The sequence below is a fragment of the Drosophila obscura genome, unplaced genomic scaffold, assembly GCF_018151105.1.
Source record: "Drosophila obscura isolate BZ-5 IFL unplaced genomic scaffold, ASM1815110v1 contig_150, whole genome shotgun sequence".
In the NCBI taxonomy this organism is placed as follows: Eukaryota; Metazoa; Arthropoda; class Insecta; order Diptera; family Drosophilidae; genus Drosophila; species Drosophila obscura.
The window spans coordinates 3,814,639-3,837,735 of record NW_024542736.1 but is presented as its reverse complement, the minus strand read 5'-3'; the positions used below and the strand labels follow the sequence as shown (position 1 = coordinate 3,837,735).

The 23,097-nt window shown below is 45.9% G+C and overlaps 5 protein-coding genes across 5 annotated transcripts; 1 reads left to right on the top strand and 4 right to left on the bottom strand.

The window, feature by feature from the left end:
• The first annotated feature begins 1,624 nt into the window (after positions 1-1,624).
• LOC111069469 (peroxidase) lies at positions 1,625-23,065 on the top strand. The gene is made up of 10 exons (XM_022359550.2): positions 1,625-2,495; positions 12,450-12,611; positions 18,160-18,242; positions 18,314-18,404; positions 20,469-20,857; positions 20,922-21,095; positions 21,176-22,106; positions 22,166-22,444; positions 22,516-22,612; positions 22,674-23,065. Exons 1-10 carry the CDS (start codon positions 2,485-2,487, stop codon positions 22,719-22,721), a joined length of 2,265 nt encoding a protein of 754 aa, XP_022215242.1. The 5' UTR covers positions 1,625-2,484; the 3' UTR covers positions 22,722-23,065.
• Positions 9,712-10,246, bottom strand: LOC111069501. The gene is made up of 2 exons (XM_022359601.2): positions 10,047-10,246; positions 9,712-9,994 (listed from the first exon to the last, which is right to left on the bottom strand). The coding sequence occupies exons 1-2, from the start codon at positions 10,234-10,236 to the stop codon at positions 9,927-9,929; spliced, it is 258 nt and encodes an 85-aa protein (XP_022215293.2). The 5' UTR covers positions 10,237-10,246; the 3' UTR covers positions 9,712-9,926.
• Positions 10,526-10,903, bottom strand: LOC111069496. Its single transcript, XM_022359587.2, has 2 exons — positions 10,703-10,903; positions 10,526-10,650 (listed from the first exon to the last, which is right to left on the bottom strand). The coding sequence occupies exons 1-2, from the start codon at positions 10,890-10,892 to the stop codon at positions 10,583-10,585; spliced, it is 258 nt and encodes an 85-aa protein (XP_022215279.1). The 5' UTR covers positions 10,893-10,903; the 3' UTR covers positions 10,526-10,582.
• On the bottom strand, positions 13,080-13,869 carry LOC111069487. Its single transcript, XM_022359575.2, has 2 exons — positions 13,664-13,869; positions 13,080-13,594 (listed from the first exon to the last, which is right to left on the bottom strand). The coding sequence occupies exons 1-2, from the start codon at positions 13,860-13,862 to the stop codon at positions 13,116-13,118; spliced, it is 678 nt and encodes a 225-aa protein (XP_022215267.1). The 5' UTR covers positions 13,863-13,869; the 3' UTR covers positions 13,080-13,115.
• LOC111069479 lies at positions 16,546-17,954 on the bottom strand. Its single transcript, XM_022359563.2, has 5 exons — positions 17,720-17,954; positions 17,465-17,656; positions 17,090-17,401; positions 16,899-17,028; positions 16,546-16,843 (listed from the first exon to the last, which is right to left on the bottom strand). Exons 1-5 carry the CDS (start codon positions 17,927-17,929, stop codon positions 16,758-16,760), a joined length of 930 nt encoding a protein of 309 aa, XP_022215255.2. The 5' UTR covers positions 17,930-17,954; the 3' UTR covers positions 16,546-16,757.
• Positions 23,066-23,097: the final 32 nt, after the last annotated feature.

Below are 23,097 nucleotides of genomic sequence, written 5' to 3'. Positions count from 1 at the left end.
AGAAAAATTGAAAACTAATACCGCAGACATGCTAATGTTTTGCTCTACATTGGGGCTATGCGTAAACAAAAATGTCACACGCCATTAAAAATTAATAGCATGTTTAAAAAAACAAACCGAAGAAACAGCAAATCAGGCGCAGTAAAGAGAGAAGTGGAGAAAAAGGAGCCAAACTCGATGCAGTCAAACCGGGTCGATAATACAAAAATTTCGGTGCTTAATGCTTAGACAACAGCGACGGTCGCAAACAAAAATTGAGTTAAATAAAAGAACAAAAACGTGGCATAAACAACTTTTCAAAAAAATGCGTGGTTCATACATTGTTAATACGGTTGTTGTTGCTGTTGTTTCTGTTGCTGCTGCCTTTGCTGCTGTGGTCCAAAATAGTTGCACAATATTCGTGCGTTCATGCAAAGCAATTGTCAAATGCAACAAAGCTCAAAGCCAAAGGCCACAAAATCGATATGGATTTTACTACGGAGAATGAGCCCCTGCCACCACAAGAAAAAAATCATTTTGCTGTGCTTAGGAAAAATTAATTTCAACTGGTTCGCATTTTGACGTTTTTTGGCCGCACTATTCGTTATATTTATTATTACATATATCTCTCATTTTATTGTATGCTCGTTCACTCACTCCCAATTTTTGAGTTATGCTGAAGGCTTTCCTGATTTGTCTGTGCGGCCTGACAAATTAAATTAATTGGCTCCAACTGATATGCCCTAGCTCGGACTGGGACGAGGCTCTAAGTGATTGGTCTGCTTGAGGTGCAGCTTGTTTTGGCAAATTGAAAGAAATATACGAAAAATACCTAGCTACAGATTGAGATTTCCTTTAGACATGGTCATGGAAGATTGTCGATTGTGAGTTCTTTTGGCGGTTGTTTTAGCTATGCTTGGCTGTCACTAAATATTAATTGTGTTACTCGGAGGTTAAAATAAAAAAAATATGTTCCTGTGATTGCGTTCCCTTTCTGTTTAATAAAGTTAGTTACTCAGTTAATTTATTTTATTTTGAAAGATCGAATATTAATATTAATTATTAGTAATTATTAATATTAATATATTAATAATATTAATATTAATATCGAAATAATATCGAATAATAATAGCTCACTCGTTGATCGCCATATAAAACAAGCGACCAGCAAGCCCTCCAGCATTTATAGCGAACTATTTTTTTTCTACTATTTTCAATAATTTATATCGAAGGAGTATTCAAATATCAGTACACAAATTCGTACACATAATTAAGCGGTAAATAATAAATACATTTTATTAACGATCTCTTCGGGATCTCTTCCCTGTTAAGTCTTAAATCTTAATTGTAATTTTAGTGTGCTGATTAATGGTAAATATTTATCACAATAACATTGATTGGTTTACGAGCGACTCTTGGCATTAAGTTTTAGTTTAGGTTTCTACCAATCAGCGGAATATAAAAAGAAAAGACTTAGGAAACGAACTTCACACTAGAAAGCACTCAAAAGCGCCGACTTCAACACACCACAAAACGAACTCAACTCGACTCAAATGAACTCAACTTTCACTCAAGCCCGACGCTAAAGCCAAGCTCAAGCTTCGTCGTTGCTCTTGTGTTTGGGCGTCTGATCGTTGAGTTAGCCGATGCCAATGGCAAGCCGGCAACGCGGCTGGTGATAACCAAAGGAAAAAGCCGTTGTATTGGCTGCTATCGCTGCTGCGGTCGCTGTCGGTGTTGACGCCGTTGCCGGCCTGGCCTCTCCGGTCGCTGCTGCGCCGTGTTGCTGTTTCTTCTTTTTGGCTTTTCTGTGGCAGCTTCGACCGGCAGCGTTCAGTTAATATTTGGACACACTCCGAGGCGGTTGTGCAGGCGGACAGTAGTACATGGTAGTAACGGTACCCAACACCCAGTGCATACAAAGTGATCTTCTCTGTGTGTGTGAAAGTGTGGCCGCGACGCGACGCGAAGCAGGAAACGGGCCGCTAGCCAGCAAGTGTTTTTTTCGATCGAAAATAAAAGAAGAAAAGAAAGAAAGAAGTAACCAAAAGGCCAGTGACAAAGGGTGAAACTCGAGAGTAAAAGTTGCTGCAGGGAAAAGCCTCAGTCGCGGACAAGTGCTCACTCCATTGGGTTCTCAGAAAGTGCAAAAGACTCTGGCAACGAACTCGCGCCGAACACTGCGGCTGCCGCGCCGAGCTCCCCACCCGTACTAACGCACCATCGGACCATCGCACCAGCCAAAGAAGGCTTAAGATTAATTAAGGCCAACACAGTCCGCATCGAACACAGCGTGGGCCATCGTCTCTGCTTTATTGCCTTGTCGGCCATAATTGGATTAATTTGCAGCCTGTAGCCACTGCGTGCGAAAAGTATTCGGAGACCAAAAATACAAAAAAAAAAAAAAACATACAACAAAAAGGCAACAGCCAAACGCATTTAAAGAAGTCATTAACAAGTCCAACAACGGCCAGCGGCCAAGTGGCAACGTGCAACGTCAACGAAATGATCTTAAGGTATGTAAGGTGTCTTGGCTTGGCTATTTTTTAATGAGCTGCATTCTCATTTTTGGTACAAATGTTTCCAGTTTATTTTCTAAGAAGCCGCGTGTGTGGCAAGTGGTCAGAGTCAGTCAGCGTGGTCGCACAGCCGACTGGTTCTTGACACATTTTTCCTTAACCATTTTTATGTAATTTTAACGCGTCTAGCGCTTTTGTTATGACAACTTTCTGTAAACATTTCTACCAAATTCTTGGGTTCTGTACCCAGTACAGGAATGGGTATGCTGCATTTGTGTAGAAGAAAGCATTTCCGTTTGTCATTTCCGTCTGTGTGTATAAAAAAGAATTAAAAGAACAAAAAATTTGATGTGCGAGAAAAAATAAAACATTTTGTACGCAAAGCTTCTCGAGGAGGGGGTATCTGATAGTCGGGAAAGTTGTGAAATAGTATTCTTATGTGGCTTATTTATTTTGTGTGTGCGTTGGTAACTGGAAAGTTCTGACTCGTTGGCACAGAAAGTTTTCGTTTGGTATGCGGCGTTCTGACTGATTTTGGCTGCATGATAAAACGGCATTGCGCCATATTAGTACATTGATTCGTCCATTTATATTCAGGTTGAGCCATGAGCCATGGGTTTGGATGAGTTCTCTGAAGAGTTAGGCACGGCTTTCTGTATGCCAGCTCTGCTTGTCTAACAACATCCCATGCTAATGGTTTCCTGCCACTTTCTACAAGTGTTACTTGGCCGCTGGCCACGCGCCATTCCCAGGCCGTAATGATGAACAAATCAGCAAAATTAATGAGCATACAGGTCACGCTCTTGGCCTTCTCAGCTTCCGCTGCGTTGAGCCGCACTGCTCCGAACTGATCCGCCAAAGTCACACCTCAGATGCGGGCTTAATGTGGGGCTCAGCTGGGGTTTTCGGTTTCGGTTTCGATTTAAATAGCAATTAAGCCAAAGGTGAAAGATAAGTCTTTAAGCAGGCCATATACTAATAATATTTAAATTGTTTTTCCTTTGTATCAATGACAGTTGCAAGGCAATCTGGCCGGAGCTTATCCGCTTTGCACCAAGGCTAGGCCCCAGAACCCGCCCTCATTTTAATCAGCTAGCCAGCCAGCCAGCCAGCCAGCTAGCCGGGCGTGTCCAGGCGGCTATTTGTCATTACTGGGACTGGGACTGAGACCCGTTGCGTTGTTGTTGTTGACTTGGCCATAATTTGCCGGCATGTTCTACGGCCTAACGGTAGTACCTGGTGGCAGCTCACACCCAACAGGCCAACAAAACAGACTAACGGCTGCAATAAGCATAAAAGCCGGCTGGCCGGGACTTAGCGAGTAGCTGCTAATTGTCTGAGCTCTGCTGGGTCGCCTCGTTCGTTGATTTGTTTTTCAAAATCTCGACTACAGGCCACCATAAAATAAAGTTATGACCAAGAACAGACTCCACTCTTTTTTTTTCGTATGGCCAAACGGGGTCATTAACATTGGATGCGAAGTTCAAATCGGGTTGCACAATTGGTCACAATTGTGTGTGTATGTGTGTGCCCCGACTCGATGTTGAACTTCATGTCCAACCAGTTGCCAGCTGAAATCGATCAGGCTGCAGGCAGCGTTTTACTTTCTCCTTAAATGTAGAAGACGAGAAACGGAGCAGCAAACGGGTTGATTTCCTGACTGACTGCCAGCCTGCAATTGTTGGCTGAATCTGCCTCGTGACTTGCCAGAAATCCAGTCCAGCTCGTCGTGCCACCGCTCCGCTTATACTGGCAAAATGATATAAAATGAAGACATAATTGTGGCCATAGAGAGCCAGGCAGACTGGCCGACAGGCAGCCAGCCAGCCAGCCAGGCCAGGCAGGTTGGTAGGCGGGAAGCGTTGATTGCTCTCCTGTTGAATTTGTGTCAAGGCTGCCAGCACTCCGACTTGCAGTTTGCCGATTTGCATGCACATAAATCAGACAATCGGCCCAATCCGCGACTGGGCTGGGCGCTAGTGCCAAATTGGAAAGCGGCAAAGTAGCGTTCGCGCGAAGTGCATTCAATCGCAGACCGAATCGAAGTCAAAGTCGAGATCGGGACTGGGCGATAAAGCGTCGCATTGGGCTGCGTATTAATGAGTGCCAAATCCATCAGTGTGGGGGCCTTTGTTATGGCCAAATAAAAGCCAAAGGCTACCAGGCTTTGTCTGCCTCTGGCTCTGGCTCCACTTCTTCCCCTGGCCGCTGGCTGCGTTACATAAGCTGCCTTACAAGGTTCACCAGACCCCAGCCAAGAGCCCAGACCAGACGGCAGTCAAAGCCATGACTTGTGGTAGCATATTGCCGTTGTTTTCCTCTTTTTTTGGGCATAATGCCTGCCTGATGTGTTTGCCGCAATTACTCGCACAACACAACACAATTCATGCCCAATGCCCCGACCCAATCCCTCCAGCAGAAGAAATATTGAAACGACTTATTGCTCAGCCTCACATTGATGGATAAATGGAGGTAGTACATCCACATCCACATCCATATCTATGGCTGTGGATGTGTATTGTTTGTACCCATATTTTGCAACTGCTCGATTTCTTAAAGTGAATGTTGGTCAACATTCACTTTTGACTTAAAGATCTCTTTCGGCTGTGGATGATGCTGATGCTGATGATGCGCCATTAATGCGCTACATTAACGTAAACTACTTAAAATCATTTCACTTTCAAAAGCCCGATTCACGTCATGCCTGCCCACAACCAAAACCTTTTGAATTGGTTTCGTTTCCCATTTTCGATATATATTTTTTAATTAGATTTTTTTTGCATTAGCTGAAGCTGCTTTGATTTCGCGAACCTTGCTGATTAATGTTATAACAAAAGAAAGTCGAACAAGCAGAGTTCATCAATGGGAAGATGATGCCTTCATTGAGTGGATGAGTGATGAGCGGAAGAGTGCCCCTTATGAATGGGCGCCAGGGGTGGGCCTCTCATTACAATGATCTGATTCATGTGATTCAGTGCCGAAAGGGTCTGCCGTGTACTGTGTTCAACACATGTTTGTGCCACTGAAACATGAAAGGTGCTTGAAATTCGATTCGAGATCTTTCATTGGTTTATAGCTGACTCACGGGGCGAGAAAGTGTTACAAATAGCTATGACAAAATGAAACTTTATTGTGGCCCACATGAAATACCAATTGTACGAGTATCAGACACACCTACCAGCGTGAGAACCGAAAGTGAAATGCTTGAAAAACTGACTTAGATCAAGGCAGGCAGCCCTTGGCGCCTTATCAGTGGAACCCCTGCTAATTGAAATGCAGAAGCTGTCGACGCAATTCGCTGCAAATTGGAGCCGAGCTCCACTCGGAACAGTTACAGATACGAGTCGGCTGCAAGTCGGGCCGTGAGAGTCGAGGTAACCCAAATGCACCCGTCAAAATTATGTGGTAACTGAGGCAAAACTATGCGCAGCACACAGGCAGATGCAGCACTCTGAGCAGAAACAGATGCAACTGCCGGTTACGAGTACATAAAATACAAACATATTTGGTTTTGAAAAACACACACAAAAAAAAAAAAAGGTATTTAAATAAAGCAAAAGCGCACAAATGTGCTGCATGTTGGCATGCTGGGGCTACACAACACTCGAATTCAAACAAACCGAAAATACCGAACCGAACCCGAATAATCACTTGGCTCATTGGTAGGCAGGCCAAGTGGAGTGTTTCTCCGTGTTTGCTTGCAACATTCGCACTCAAATTGATGATGATGATAATGATGATGATCAAGACGATGTGCCAATTGCCAGACATCATCAGACATACCCGAGCTATTGAATGCATGAGCCCAGGTAGGCTACGAAAAATTTGGTAATTGTTGCAGCTATTTTTAGGGGGAAATCTGGAACTCGGTGAACTGGTGAAAGGCGTCTGCCTCTGGCTCGTACTCGTACCCGTACGAGTATAACCAACCGCCTACATTTTCATTGTTTGTCTGAGGAGGATGCTCAGGCATCGCATAGAAGTGCACTTCAAACTCCGCTAAGAAAGTCAAGGCGGTTGACTTTGTTAGAAAAGGCGCAAAAAAGGCATTCGAAATAGACATCAGATGCAAAAGTTGTTTTTCATTTGATTTATGTACAATCAATGGCAGGTCTGGACAGCAGCCAGTTTTGCATTGAGCTGCACTTCATAATGCCTGAACATTTTGGTCAATAAGTTGGCATTGAATCTATTGCCAGCTATTGAGGCTGACTGGGCTGTTTTACTGGGGCCAGCCAGCCGTTGCAATTTGTATGCAATTAGCCGAGAGTTTGCCAGGTATAAATCTGCAAGAGGCGGTCGCTCAATTAATAAGCTGTTAAAAGCGTAAAATGCCGTCAGATTGCCAGCTTCGGTTATCAGTCAGAGCAAAGATCGGCGGCGTTTTAGCACCCGATAGCACACCAGACCAGACCAGACCAGACACTGCACAAGTTAGCCAGTTACAGCTGCAGTTCGGTTACATTCTATTCGAGCCTAGTCCATAAACTGCACGTAAGCCGTGTCCGATGGCTATCTGGATTGCGTGCGTCGGCCGAGTTGGCTGCTTTTTGGTGATATATCAAAACCCTTCACATGCCGTATATCCAGCTTGTGACTGGATTTCCTCAGAGCGATACGATCGTGAGTGGCTTTGTGGGTCAGAGACCGAATTAAGGCAGTATTGGCCCGCTTATCTGGCCCATAACTGTGTCCCATCAAATCTGCATTGCCAATTTATGGCCCAGTAAAAAAGAAGGCGACAGTAATGCCACATAAATGTGCGTCATGTTGCAATTGCTGCCGTCTGCCTGCTTGCCTTGCCTGTCTGCCTGCCCGCCTGTGTATCAAGTATGCGCCATGTGTTCTCTATTGATTTCATTTGGTTTCAGCTTTTTACGCCGCTGCATTCGAAATGCCAAACGGATGTGAAGACATGAGAGCTGCTGCCTGCCTGCAACACACAGACTCACAGATCTGAGAATCAATTAAGCAATTGGCCGGTGCCAAGCGTTGAGCAAAGCTAAGTGCAACAATTAAAAGTGCATGGGGCTGGCATTACCAATCAGCAAAACAAACGAGATTCACTCGGCATGGGTTCGTTGCATTGGTTAAAAATAGAGCTGCTGCTCTACCGCAAATGTATCTTTGCATATCTCACACCTGTGCGCTTGCTGCAAGAAATTATTCAGAAATAACCCAAAAAAATAAACTTCAATTCAAAATTTAAACTAGTTTTAATAAGAACTTTAAGCGAGAAACCCTTGTTTGTTGTTTTTCTAGGACAAATCGTAAAGTTAAGTTTATATTCTTGACTTATGATTTTTATTGGTCAGAGCAAGGCAAAAGTTGCAAAAGTTGCAAAGGCAATTTCAACTCGTTTGTTCTGGAGCTTGAGTGCATACTTATTGTGTTTGTAATGTCTAAATGTGTTTCTCAGCTGAGAACTTTACCTGTGAAGCTCGTTGTGGGGTAAGAATAAAAGAATGGAAACGTTTAGTATAACTTAACAGATTGTGACAGAGTTTCAGCCATTGAGTTAGAGCAAAACAAAGCCTGAACAAATAAAATAAAATAAAATATACTATAACATCCATATTATAAATTCTTTTACGATTACGTGCATAATCACAGGTTTCACTCGGCTATCAGGCGATCCCAGGCCAAAGTCTGAGCGAAATGGTGCGAACATGGGAGGAACATGGGAGGCCTTCCCATGAGCGTAGCTAAGCTATAAAAAATTACGAGCTAAATGCGATTTAGCAGCCGTGAAAAAATATATCTATCTGAGTATTATTTTCATATGCATTCAAATAGTTAATCCAAAGAGTTATCAACTTAATCACTATCAATAAAACTGCCTGGCAGATAAGTTATGAATTTCTCTTTAGTACGTTACCAAAGTCATTTCAACACATTTGCATGACAACTAACATCAACTCAGCTAACTCGAAGCCAGCAGCCACATGCCGAGCAGCAGATTTCCATGCAAAGCCTGGCAGACAATGCGAGCGATGTGGCAAGCAGCCGCAGCCGCAAACAAAGAAAGAGGCAAACAAAAAGTCCTATGCACTTGGCACGCCCCTGGGGGCCTAGGCAGGGTAGGGGTAGGGCTTTGGCTCTGGCTCTGGCTTTGGCTCTGGCTTGGGCTGGAGGCATGTCCCAGGTATTACAGCAAAGATGACATAAGTAGCAGCATCAGAGCAAACTGTACGAGTACGATACCATCAGCAGCCAGCAGCCATATGCATTGTCTAACAATGGATCGGGCAATTAACGTATGGTTGATGCAGACAAAAATATTATTAGCAAATGTCAACTTTAAGATGCGCTTCAAAATATGCACAGATCTGGTTAGCGGAGTTGGAGTACAGGACCTACATATATCTGGATGGGCTTCTCCCAAGTTGGCGACTCTAATTGGGCAACTGCGCCCGTTCTTTGTTCGTGGATTGTGGCGTTGATCATGGGACTCGCTGCAACCCCAAAAGGTTGCCTCGGAAAGGTGGCAGCTATGGTCACACAGATGTGTGTCATCCAAATGTTGGCTCCGCTGGGCGAGTGGAGTGACTTAGATAAGTCAAAGCTGCAATTTATGTAAAAGTCGTTTGGCCAGCCACCGATCGACGAGCCAAAATTAATTGACTCTTGCGGGCAGGTGTAAAGACACCATATATATTTATATGCATGTGAGTATGAATAAATTGTTGGGACTGGTGCTGTTGCTGGTACTGGTACGGGTGCTGGCCAGAAGGACGTTGCGTGCAGGCCTTTCACAAAAGTTGTCGCCCCAAAGGCGAGCAACAATTAATTGACTTACGCAGTGGCCTGCTGGCCCGCAACTCTGATCTGCATCTCTGACTTCTGCGTCTGTCCAGGCAGTCAATTAAGTCAGCGACCAGTCCACAGACCACATCCCCTCCCCCGTCTCTTGGCCAATTTGTGAGCCGCGCACGCGTGGCAGTGTCTGGGCGTGGCAGCGTGTCAACCCCAAAACTCTAGTCTGTGTGGGCGAATGCGTTTTGTTGGCATTCTAATTGCCCTGTCATGACGGCTAATGAACGAAGTGCCATTTGGTGAGCATTCCACTCATAAAGCAAAATACCCATGCGACTATGTTGCACGCTCCGCGCACTTTGTGGTCCATAACATTTTGATTTGTGTGAAATACTCGCATTTACATTAAAGGGCAACCTTGAACCAAATTAATCTTTGTGCGAAAAGCAAAATGAAATGAAATGAAAGTGGCACGCCGGTCACGAGTTTTAATAAGCATTTAAGCCACTTAAGGCCCAAAAAGCACCGAGCTGCAAATCATGTAAGCTGTGACTGGAAATTATGACCGTGCAATGGTAAAAAAGTGTGCAAGTCTTCTGTTAATTTCCTGCTCTTGTGATTAATATGAAATTTTATTTACTTGGGGCTTGGGCAAATAACATTAAAATCCCTTTACTGGCGTATAACAATGCAGTCTCTGGTTTCGACTCTGCATTTTGTTTCAGTCCTTTGAATCCAATCTGCAAGAAAACAAAATAATATTTCATAATCCGATAAATATCGTTTACTTACTCTGATTGCGCTGGCAAATCTGATTCAGCAGGCTGCATCGATTGGGGAAAGTGCAGACGTCGGTTATGCCACGACGTGTCCAAGAGGCACAAACAGGACGAAAGATGGCGGCACAGCTCCTAGGGCATTGTCCCTCAGCCAGAGCCAGGCAGCTTAGGGCAATCAGAAGAATAATGCAAAGAGATCTCATGGTGTTGACAAATCTGTTCTGAATGATCGTTAATTCTGGAGATCTATATTTATAGGGCAGAGCCTGCCAGAAGTTCTGAGCAGATGAAAACAATTTAATTCACGAAACATTTGTGCAAATACTGCAATATTCCCGAACAATAAGATCCATTGAAGTGGAAGATTCAATAAAAGATTTACTCAATGGGCTCCCCAGCTATTTTTAGACCCCCCTCCAATCTGTAATGAATCAATCTGAACCAAATGAGAAGTGAAAGGACTGAAGTGCGTTATTGTTACTGCTCGAGCATGTGATTAATATGCAAGTTTATTTAATTAGGGCCTGGACAAAACAAATTAAAATCCTTTTACTGTAGTAGAGATCTGCAGTTCCTTGTTTCCAAAATGCATGATGAGTTTCTATTTAGAATCCAATCTGCCAGAAAAAAAAATAGTATTTCATAATTCAATAAATATTGTTAACTTACCTTGACGGCGCTGGCAAATCTGATTTCGCAGGGCGCATAGGGTTTTGAAAGTGCAGGTGTCGCTAATGCCACGACGTGTCCAAGTGGCACATACAGGACGAGTGATCCTGCCACAGTTCTGGGGGCATTGTCCCTCAGCCAGAGCCAGGCAGCTAAGGGCAACCAGAAGAATAATGCAAAGAGATCTCATGGTGTTGTCAAATCTGTTCTGAATGATTGTAAATTTTGGAGATGTCTATTTATAGGGCAGAGAACGCCAGAAGTTCTGAACAGATGAAAACAATTTAATTCGCAAAACATTTGTGCAAATACTGCAATGTTCCCGAACAATAAGATCCATTGAAGTGAAAGATTCAATGAAAGATTTACTCCATGTGGTGCCCAGCTATGTTCAGACCCCCTCCAACCTATAATGGAATACTGGGCCCATGTTGTGGCACGTCGGACAAAGTATCACATTTTATGTTGTCTCTCGAAAAGAAAGCCTCAACTGTGCCAAATGAAAAGTGAAAGGACTTAAGTGCGTTATTGTTTCTGCTCGGGCTTATATAAGCGAACCTGCTGCCCAGGGAGCTTTGCCCTTCTGTGGCTCTTTCAATGAAAAGCAAAGTACTTTCACTCTTTACCGAGTGTCAGCAGCATCATGAGGTACAGCATAAATTTACTATACAAATATTTACTGAGCATCATTAAAAATTATTCAAATATGTTTAAGTTTTGCTGCCCTATACAATTTTCAGAAGGTGTAAGTTAAACTTTAAATAATGGGAAGGCTTTCTTCGGTAAATGGTACCATTATTGATTACTCTTGATATATTTTCTGAGGATATAACAGAGTAGAAAATGGTGGCACTCCTGTTAGCGATTTTCGTTTTATTATATTAAATAAACATCTGCCGGAAAGAAAAAAAAACCTGAAAATTCTCGAAATAATATTAATTATAATATATTTATATTAATATATTAATATTAATATATGAATAATTAATAATTATAATCATTTGTTAATTGATATAATTGATATTTTTCAGCCAGGTGTTTCAACGGCTTTCAGCTTCTCAAAGTTTAAATAATTAAATAATACTAATAAATAATTAAATTTAAATAACTGAGAAATTACTCTCTAAGTTGCAATTAAATATTTAAAGTGCTTTAAATTTGTAAGGGTATTTGAGGCATTCCATGCTGTGAAGGGGGAAACACTGAATAGGTGGTAAATAAAAGCAAAATACTTTCACTGTTAGCTGCTGCCGCCAGAGGCAGAAATAACAATAGCAATCAATAGCAATAATTATCAAAAGGCGTTAACAATTGCCCCGAAAATGTGTTTTTGTTGCTGCGACAAAAGCCAACAAGGCATTAACACGCGCCCCGAGTCATAAATCTGAGCGCATTAAATTGAAAAATAAAAGCAAGGTTGTCAGATGTCAGGTTCCCCTACCGTGCACTCCCCTTGGCTGACAGTAACCGAAACGCCCAAAACAATGCCCAGTCCAAATGCAATGGCAATGCCCATTTGAATTTACTCAGACATACCAATACCTATGGACGTAGCCATACAAACACCGCGTCAGCTGCCACATGTGCCGTTGCCGACCTGTGGCTGTTGGCTGATTAATGCTCTTGGCCGCGGGCGTGTTTCTATTTGTCAAAGAGGCGTGTCGCCTCCACTGCATACATACACATATACACAGTATGCACACACTTAACGTATTAATTTGCCTCTCTGCCACTCGTTTACTTTCAGAATACTTCTGCTCTCCCTTGTGGCCGCAGGCGCGCAGGCGCAGTATCATCAGTTTGGCGAACAACTGCAGACGGCCCACGGATCGGAGTGCGCCCTGTTGCTGGCCGGACCTGGTCGCTCCTCCGTCTACGACTACAATGTGAATCTATTCCGCGGCACTCTGTAAGTACAAATAGAAACGGGGAAACTGTGCTGTGGCTTTGCAGAAAAAAGTGGCTCGGCAGCATTCTGGGTTATGTTTGAGACTCAAATATTTGAACGTTGACACCGAAACGGCGCAAATGCCTGACTGACAGCCATAAATCTTGGCTCTGGGTCTGGCTCTGGCTGTGGCTGTGGCAGTTTCTGTTGCGGTTGCAGCTTATTTGAGCAGTGGCAACATGGGGCTGCTACCTGTCGATGCTCTACACCTACGACAACATGGCCTAACACAGGCTTTGAGCTAATCATTAGCAAAGCAACAGCAGCCGCAACAACCGATGGCAGAGTCGAGTAGTTGCAGTGCCTTGGGAGGTACCATGGTGAGTGCGCCTGCTGAGTGATGTGATGGGATCTGCTGCTGCTGCTGCTGCTGCTGCACACGAGTAGTTACCACATATGACAGCCAACGTCTTCATTCAAGCTTATAGGCGAATCAAGAGATATTTCCCGGAACCCATGTAGGTTTTATTCAAACAATGTCTCCCTTACATCATGTTGTTCTCGTTTCTTGGCATGATTATTGCCTCTTGGATGGGACTCTGTCCTGTGATGAGTCTTGCCTCTCGTATGGGACTGCCTCCCATCCCTAATTACGGTCATGGGCGGTTCTGTCAGGAAGTGCTTCCTGTTCCTTAGATTTAAGTGCCAACTAGCATCCTTCGTGACTTTCGGCTCCTCTGTGACCTCCACTAACTGTCGTCTTGTACTCGTCTCTTCGGTGGTTCGTCTTGTGCTTTGCATCTTCAGAGTGTCTTGGACTGTTGTCCTGTGACGCTTTTGGCCCCTTGAATGGAACTTTGTTGCATTTTTGTGTGCTCCTTGCTTGTGATGCTTCTTCATTTTTCGGGTAGTTATTTTTGGTGTTTTAGTTACTATTTCTTCCATTATTCGATAGCAGTCCCTTGTCGGCCACTGGCAGGGCTCGTTGCTCTCCAAGCGCCAATCTGCAAATGAGAGGAGTTTTTTTTCCCCCCCTAAAATACGGACTAAGCATAATTTTGGGCTCAACTCACCTTTGTTCGTGGCTAAAAGAAATTCGTCAAAGAAGCACATGTTGAGGAAGGTGCACACGGTACGGCCGCCTGAATATGGTTTATAGCCGCAGACTGGCAACTCCTCCAAGGTGCAGTTAGTGTGTGGACCTTTGTCGGTGGCCTTATGCTCGGCCTGGCTGAGGCCAATGAACAAGAGCAGGACTGCTGGCGATCTCATTCTGTTGGATCACAGCATTTTAATGGTCTAGCCGATGGTTGGATGGGTCTTATATAGCGAGGGAGTCAGTCGCCTCCCAGAGGTGCCAAACACAGACCGAATCCAAAACACATGCTCAGAATGGGTTCCTAGGTGTAACAAGCACGGTGATTAAATGCAATAGCAGCAGCAGATGGTTTTTGGCCTCGAACAGGCCTCGAGCGACGACAGCGCAGACATGTGATGCAGACAGACGCATCATGCAGTCACCTGACAGACCAAAGCGACTTATTAGTAAAGGAAACAACAAAAAAAAGAAGCAAACCGCACGACAAAAAGCCGCAAACATAAACAGCAAAACAGCAAACCAGCATCCAAACAAATGGCATTGCAACACTTGCAGATGTTGAAGGAAAAACGGAAAAACGGAAAAATAAACCCACCTGTGTTGCCGTGGGGCAGGCAGACAAACGTTTGTCTTGAAATGATTTCGAAAAGTGACTTTGAAATACTGCCAAGACACAATGCCTACCGACGTGAACTTCAGCCAGCACTTATGGCACTTGGCCGCCAGCAGATATCTACTGAATATCTATATTTTAAATGTCACACGATCCAGATTGAGATTGAGCCGCACAAAATGGTTCGACGCTGCATCTGTGTGCGGGGGTCATTCGGAATTGGAGCTAATTTGGGGTCGACGGGCATCAAAACGTGAGTCTGCGAGATCGTTAAAGCTGACTTTGGCTTGGATGTTGAACCTGGCTGCGTTGCGGTCAGCTTGGCAAAAAAATGCAGCCAACAATTGGCGGCAGCAACCTACTTAAACTTAAATACAGGTTTTGCACGGCCACTTTCATTGCGGCCTCTGCAAAAACTGTTTTGTCTGTCTACCACAAGTCTGTAACTGTAACTGTATTTGTATCAGTATCTGAGTCTGCATCTGCAACTGTAACTGCATCTCTCTCCATCGTCGTGTCTCCGTCTGCATCTGCGTAAGCGAAGTAGCCCCTTAGAGACACGATGGTCGCCTCCATGGTTATGCCATGGGGCGGCCCCCGAAATGTTGAGAAAAGGAGAAACAGACCCGCTCTCGCATAGATAAATGATATTTGAATATTTTGCCAGCGCGTTTACGACACGCTTTTGCAATTATTCACAATATTACGCATACGCCGCCGCATGCAGACGCATGCAACTCAATACGGTTTCGCTTCGCTTCGCTTCGATCAGGAAGTGTTGGTCGCGCACCTGCGAGCGCATATTGAATTCACGATCCCCGGCCCAAAATTCGTAACATTAGTTTTTACTTTGCAGCAAACACACAATCAGGATAACAAGTACTGGTACAGGTCCAGGTCCAGGTCCAGCTCCAGGTCCGAGCACAGAGACGGGACTGTGGCAGTGCGCAGTGCGTGCCGAATGCAAGCAACTTTCTAGTTGGCCCAAAACTCTCCGGCTATGCGCACATTGAACTTACCGGGCGCAGTAAATTTTGCTTAACTAAGGTATTTTTCTTTTGATTTTTTGCTGCTTTTGCAAAATTAACTGGCAGACCAGTTAAGTGCCAGACATTGCCATTTTCGATTTCAATTTGACAAATTTGCCTAAGAAAAATGCGTGGAAATTGTTGCCTGGCCATGGCGACGTTGCAATGCACTAACAATAAATATTGCCATTTAGAAAAATAAATCTAAAAAGCACTATAGAAATGTCGGAACTTGCAGCAAGTTTATGTTTGGAAAAGAGTATGAGTAGTACGTATATTAAATAGTACAATAAGTACAGTATATCAGTATTTGTATCTGTAAAGCTATTAGCCGTTTTTAATAACTCTTGAATTTGTTTATAAAGAATACGAATTCTTATTCGGAAGGGGAAGGTAGAGGTAGGCCGATATGATATTATGACCGATAAAATAAAAAGCGATTCCGATGGCTATGGTGATAAGCTCTTGAGTCTAGACTCTAGACTAAGGGCAGGCGGAAGGAATCGCCCGTGCCCTAATGCAAGCAAGAGAGAGAACGAAAGAAAGCGATGGAAGGAGAGCGTTAGAACAGCTCGGGATAAAGAGATGGAGCGCGAGAGCACAGCTCGACGCTATACGAAAATGTAGAAACGAAACGAAGAAAGACGAAAGAAAGACGAAAACGGGGGGACGGTTAACAATGCTTATCTACAGTGGGCAGTGCAAGTAGCGAACAAAGGGTAGACCCACGTTATTCTGCACCACTGGATATTGCTTGTTGGAATTTGTTGGGGAATGTCAGGCTGGGACACCCGACAGCATCCAAAAGGAGCATCCGATTGAATAAAATCTGTCTGCATGCGCCTGCAAACATGATGCCTTGGTGGGTATGCTCCATTAACGGGTACGTACGCATTTAATGGCTGCAAGTTCGTGAAAAATGTTGCTTTTAGCTGAAATGGTTTTGCATTGCGTGTATTGGTCGTGTGTCTGTCTGGCTCTGTCTCTGGCTGTGTCTCTGCTATTTGTTGAACATTTTTTTGTTCGTTTTTTGTTCGTTGCTGCTGCTGTTGCTTCTACAGTTGTTGCTGTAATTACTTAATACTTACGCATTGTTAACACGCATCGGTGTCGCCTGACACGCGTTTTACATGTCGCACCATTCGAGGAAGTGGCTGCCCCCCATTTAAGGGGAGATTTTCTCGGGCAGCTGCCCAACATAAGAAATTTGCGTGTTTTTGGCATTTAATTAACAAACCGGCTGGCAAACATAGAGAAAAATATGCAATGTTAAAGTTAAGTTTGTTACTGTAACAGTTACAGTTACATTTGCAGTTACAGCTAAAGCCAGAGTTGTCCGTGTTTTGTTTTGGCCACAGCCTCCGCGATGGAGATGTCGAGGCTGCCGTTTCCTGTTGCGCGGAAAATCCACCACGAGCCGGTCGTGTCTAGTCATATTCAGCACCGATGGTCAGGCTGATAGCTCCCGGCTGGACAAAGGTCTGGTGGTACCATTTGTTGGTGTCCAAGACAACTGTAAGAGTATCGATTAGCAATCGGCCCATATGCATAGTCCAATTTGTACCCACTAATGTCGCCCTGCCGCACCACCACATCGAAGCTGCGGCACTGGAAATAGCACTCGGGTGGGGGCACCAGCAGCCAGCGCTTGCTCCCTGCCAGCTGTGCCTGCCACGAGGGCAGTCGCACATTGTCAATCTGAATGGGGAAGAGATTCAATCAATCAATAAGTCGATTCCCACCCCTGACGCATACGCACATGCATTTGTGCCCCCAGGCCGGAGGTGCCAATGAAGAACCAATCAACTGCATTATTCTCGGAGCTTTCGGGCAGGAAGTAGGGTCGGCCGTAGTGCCTGCGAAACTCCTCGGCCGTTTCCGCATGGCAATTGCTCCAGCCAAAGTACCACGGCTGCTCACCCTCCTGCAGTGCCACCCGCTCCTCTGGCATTTCCAAGGCCTCGTAGATGTCCTGGAATCCGGTCTTGTAGGGCAGAAACTGGCAGTCCCTTATGCGTTGCTTTCGCATCGCCCTGCCATACACATCGCGAAAGTACCAGTAGTTGAAGAGCTGCTCCAAAAAAAGATTGCTTTAACTCTCGAGATCTTCAACGGCACTCAGCGCACTACCCACCGACGTTGCTGTCCAATTTTGTGTGGCATCGCCGACAATTACTGGCGCCCCGCTGTATGCATATTTTCTCTCAAACTCCTTGGGACTGATCTCCTGGAGGCGTGGCACATTTTGGATGTTCACACAGAACTCACAACTCTCGGGTGGGCGAAGAGCATACCGCAAGGCACGCGGCAAGGAAAGGGCACAGTTCTACGTGCGAAAGGAGAGAGAGAGAGAATGAAACAAAATTCGGATCGCAGATCGGTCCCTCACCTGTCCCTGTAGCTCCTCGTGATAGTACTTCAAGCTGGCCAGCAGCACTATGATAACCAGCAACCATTTAAGCCATTTGGCCAACTTTGGACTTAATTTCGAGGTTTGGCCTGCGCTGAGCAGCAAGTCCTCAATATGCCCAGCCAGATAGTTTGGCTTGTGGGCTTTCAGTATTTGGCTGAGCCTGCTCTGTGCCTGCTTCAGATCCATGCCGCTGGTGTTGCCACGACCAAGTCACGTTCCGCACTGTGGCCAGGAGTCGAGCGCTGCGCGCCTCAAGGCCCCATGACCCCATGGCTGGATGCATTCGCCTGGCAATAATCTGATTATCCGCCAGTGCGCAGCCCGCCAGCAGCTGCGGAGGCGCTGGGCTTGTGGTAGCATGTGATAAGGGACAAATTGGAATTACTTTCACATCAATTTATTGTGGCTCTTTGCAGGAACCCCTACAACAATGGACCCGGCACTTGCATCACCTACGATGCCATTAACGCGGCCTACTTGGATGCACGGAAGCGTATACGTAAGTGGGAGGGAGGACTCTGTATAAAAAGTTTACTAAGCTGATAATAAAATGTCTCGTGTGCGTTGCAGATGTGGCACAACCCAAGTCGGACTGGAAGCCGGAGGAGCTGGCCACCGTGGGCGAGCTGCTGCTCGACATTTCGATTCAGTTGGCCCGCACGTAAGTAATCCACGCTAAACGCATTTGAAAGTTGCCCTGGCACGCCCACCCAGCTCCCTCGGCACTAATAACCGAATAACCGTTGCCAAATAACGCATGACAAGGCAGTTAAGTCGTGCAACACGGCTAAGACCGCCTGCAGTGATCGCATATGTATGAGATTCGGCTCGGCTCGGCCTGTCTTGTCTTGTCTTGTCATGTCTTGCCAGCCTTCAAGGTTCTGTGCTGCGCCAAAATCGGAACATAAAAGCATCTGCGGGATATGTATATGGAGTTTGGTTTTCGTTTTTGTTTTTTTGAAAGTCTGGCACATGCAAATGCTAATTGCAATGCCGAAAACTCCGTTTGCTCCGTGCGCGGCTCTGACTGATGGCCAGTGACTGGTGCACAGGCACTTGAGGTGCTCACGAGGCCTTCTTCCATGCCACTACTTTCCGCTTCCCCTCCCCTCCCCCCCACTGGCGCAACCGCATTTTTGCCATACAAAAATATTTGCAGCTATTCGCTGAGCTTGCAGCAGATGAAAACAAATGCGGATTATGCAACAAGCCGCTGGTGCCAGACAGCCCCAGTGAGAGTGCGCGTGACTATCTTCCCCGATACTCGGATCCAGCCCGCTCTCAGCGCCCCCCCTCCAGAGCACCCAGAAGCTGCGGAAGATGCCACACAACATTTCCAGTTTTATTTCTCCTTTTTATACCCCGTAGTCGCGGAGTATTTGGGTATATTGTGTTTGTGGAATCAAAGGCAGAAGGAGGAATTTCCGACCACAGAACTTTTCACAGACTGTGCTTCACGCAGGATATTTGTCTAAGCCAAAGAAAACCCAACAACATCATTCAGCAATGGTCTTTCCGCAAAGGTATCTACAAATTCGATGCCAAATCCTTTCTTTCAGCGCTCTTAGGTTGGCCAACGATTGGCTATTGCATTGCATTGGAGTGGGTTGGAGTGGAGTGGAGTGGAGTGGCGGCGGAATCTGGGTAAGCGGGTTGCCAAGTCAGTTGGCCACAGTTGGCGGCCAGAGTTGGTCCACCTCTGCCCACAGCGCAATGTGTTTGACTTTCACTCATCGCATCTATGGCTGACTTGGGTCGCCTGCCGCATCTTCATCTCCAGCTCCAGCTGATGCTGACTGCAGCTGCGACTGGTTCAATTGCCGTTGTATAATCTTTTGATTGTGGCTAATAACATGTTGTAAACGGCAAAAAGGCGGCTGCTGCCTGCTGCCTGTTGCCTGTTTTGTTTATGGGCATTCTATAAAACAAAGAGTCGGCTGTAAACAGGATGGGATGCAAATCAAGATATACAATGTAATGTAAATCAATGATGGAGGATTGATTTGTTGCCGTGCAAGAGATCTGTTTGCCTTGTTTTGTTCGCGGGTTGCACGACCCTATGCCACGGGTACCAACTAAATTGCAGACTCGCTTACAGACTCAATTGGCTGTGAAGTTTTACAGCTTTTCACTTCACTTCCCATCTCACTATCGCATCACATCACATCACATCACACAATAGCCAGAAAGGCCAGAAACAATTTCCCTTTGGCTTTTCTCACTTTCTCATGCACTTGAGGAAGAGTCTCGACGGTGTTGTGGCGGTCCCTTTGGATATTTATGTGTGTGCCGGCCAGTGACGGCTGTTTTCTCCCCTTTTTCTGGAGCTTTTAATTGCCCATAAATACAAGTTTGTCAGCATAAAACTCTAGAGCCAAAATCGGTTGGAAAAAAGGCCGCGACCAATTGAAAGCAAAACAAACGAAAAAAATTTGCCACTGTCAAACGTCAGACATCAACATCAATATCTGTCAGTGTTAGCCAGACCAAAAGCGCGTTAATTACACGCCGTTTGCTAACTGGGCTAATACGTTAATTTTGCAATTTTCCAATAAACATTTCGCGTAGCGTAGAGAATCGGACAGGCCAGGCCAGGCCAGGTCCAGTGAGGCACAGGAAAGAGCCAAGTTTAGCGATATCCGCAGTTGCGTGAACGTGAGCCGCATTCAGATGCAATTAATCTCGCACCGACTGGCGACTCAATTCCGTTTACTTTCGGTTGCAGCTATGGACTGTCGTATGAGGAGATTGAGAAGGGTCTGCCCACGATTGACACATCGAAGACGATGATACGGGAGGTGTGTCCGCCCTTCTTTGCGGGCGTCGAGTGCCGACCCGGAAAGTACCGCCGCTTCGATGGGCTGTGCAACAACATTGAGCATCCCACGTGGGGAGCGACAAATGCGCCCTTCCAGCGGCTGATTGGCCCCCTCTATGCGGATGGCATCAACGCGCCACGGATATCGGTTACTGGCCGGGACCTGCCCTTCTCGCGCGTCGTCTCACGCACCATGCATCCCGACGATGGTTATCACGATCACGCGGGCACTGTAATGGTCATTGCCTGGGGTCAGTTCATGGATCACGATTTCACGCTGACGGGCACTCCGCTGGGTAGGTCTTCAGATTCATTACGATAGGCAGCTGCAATGTAAATGCAATCATGAATGCCCCACAGATCCCATCAACCGCAACGATCCCGAGGAGTGTTGCAAGCGTCCGATGCATCTGAAGCACCCCTACTGCAACGAGATCCGCATCCCAGATGATGACTACTTCTATCGGCTCTTTAATGTCAAGTGCATCGATTTCGTGCGCGGCTTCCCATCGCCCCGACCCGGCTGCCGACTGGGTAAGTTTCATTCGATTCGACCTTTTCCTATGGGGGCCTCGCCCGCCTAACTCTCCCCGCCTACTCCTACTCTACTGCAGGATCCCGGCAACAGTTCAACACTCTGACTGGCGTCATCGATGCGAACACTGTGTACGGAGTGAAGGAAGCTTTTGCCCGCAAACTTCGCACTGGCTACGGCGGACTGATGCGCATGAATCCCGTGTTCCAGGAGTACGGCCTGAAGGACCTGCTGCCCCTCAAGCTGGACATACCCGACGAGGGCTGCACGCGACCCAACAAGAGCATGTACTGCTTCGAGGGCGGCGAGATTCGTGTGAATGAGCAGCTGGTGCTGACCTGCATGCACACGCTGATGGCGCGCGAGCACAATCGCCTGGCCACGGGCATGGCGCAGATCAACAAACACTGGGACGACGAGACCCTCTTCCAGGAGGCGCGACGCATCAACATTGCCATCGTGCAGCACGTGACCTACAACGAGTTCCTGCCCATTCTCCTGGGCAAGGAGGTGATGGAGAAGTTCGGCCTGGTGCTGCAGAAGGACGGCTACTGGGATGGCTACGACTCGGCCGTGAATCCGGGCATCATTGATTCGTTTGCTGGTGCCGCCTTCCGCTTCGGGCACTCGCTGCTGCCCACCGCCGTGGAACGCTGGTCGAAGGCCCACAAGTTCATTGCCTCGAAGCGTTTGTCGGACTTGATTCGGCGTCCCTACGATCTGTACCGGGCTGGAGTTCTCGATGAGTACTTCATGGGTCTGATGAACCAAGTGGCCCAGGCCATGGACGACTCCATCACCCAGGAGGTGACCAATCATCTGTTCAAGAAGGAGGGCGCCCGCTTCGGCATGGATCTGGTCTCGTTCAACATGCAGCGCGGCCGCGAGTTCGGCATTCCCGGCTACATGGAGTTCCGCAAGTTCTGCGGTCTGCCCACCTCCAACACCTGGGACGAGATGTACGGCTCCATGCCCAATGAGACTGTTTTGCGTTATGGCAGCATATTCGAGTGGGTTTCCCTTGAAATTCACTATTACTATTATTACTTACTATTTACTTAACTTGCAGTCATCCGTCTGACATTGATCTGTGGTCGGGTGGAGTCTCGGAGAAGTCGCTGCCTGGCTCGATGCTGGGACCGACCTTTGCCTGTGTCATTGCCACCCAGATGAGTTATCTGCGCCGCGGCGACCGCTTCTGGTACGAGCTGCCCAACCAGCCCTCCTCCTTCACCCCCGAACAGCTGCAGGAGATACGCAAGGCGAAGCTTTCCCGCTTGATCTGCGACAACACCGACTTGATAGACACCGTGCAAATCTATCCCATGGTATTGCCCGATCACGAAATGTAAGTAAATCCGTTCGGCATATTTTGAGCAAATATATATTGATTTAAATATATTTAATTTTTGTTTGTAGAAACCCTCGAGTGCCCTGCAAGAGCGGCATTATACCATCAATTGATCTTTCGAAATGGGCCGACTTTGGCAATCATGGCGTGGATCCCTCTCTCTATGTAAGTTATCAGAAGTGATTTAAAATGATTGAGTTACTTATATAAATTGTGTACTTTTCAGAATTACATAAATGAAATACCCGATACGCTACTCAACTTTAGGAAGTAAATGCCATTTGTGTGTTTGTTCAACAATCTGGATTAATTTTTTGGCCTCTCCATACACTGTCCTTTCGCCTCCTCTGCAGTTCTGCATTTCACATCTTTCCCACTGCTGCTTAGTCTCTTTACTAGTCTCACTATGCTCACCATTCGCCCCTCCACTCAGCATTTCTATATAGCCAGTCAGTAGTTTGACACTGCCATTTTCTTCAGTTCAGAGTTCTTTCCAGCATTTCCATACATTTTTTGTATATATTATTATTAAATAGCAGAAATAGAGCGCTTAAGTTAAATGATATTGAAGACCGGAAAACCGAACAAGAAACCTTTAATAATTATAAAATTATTATTTTGATGTAAGTTTTTGTATATGCAACTATTTT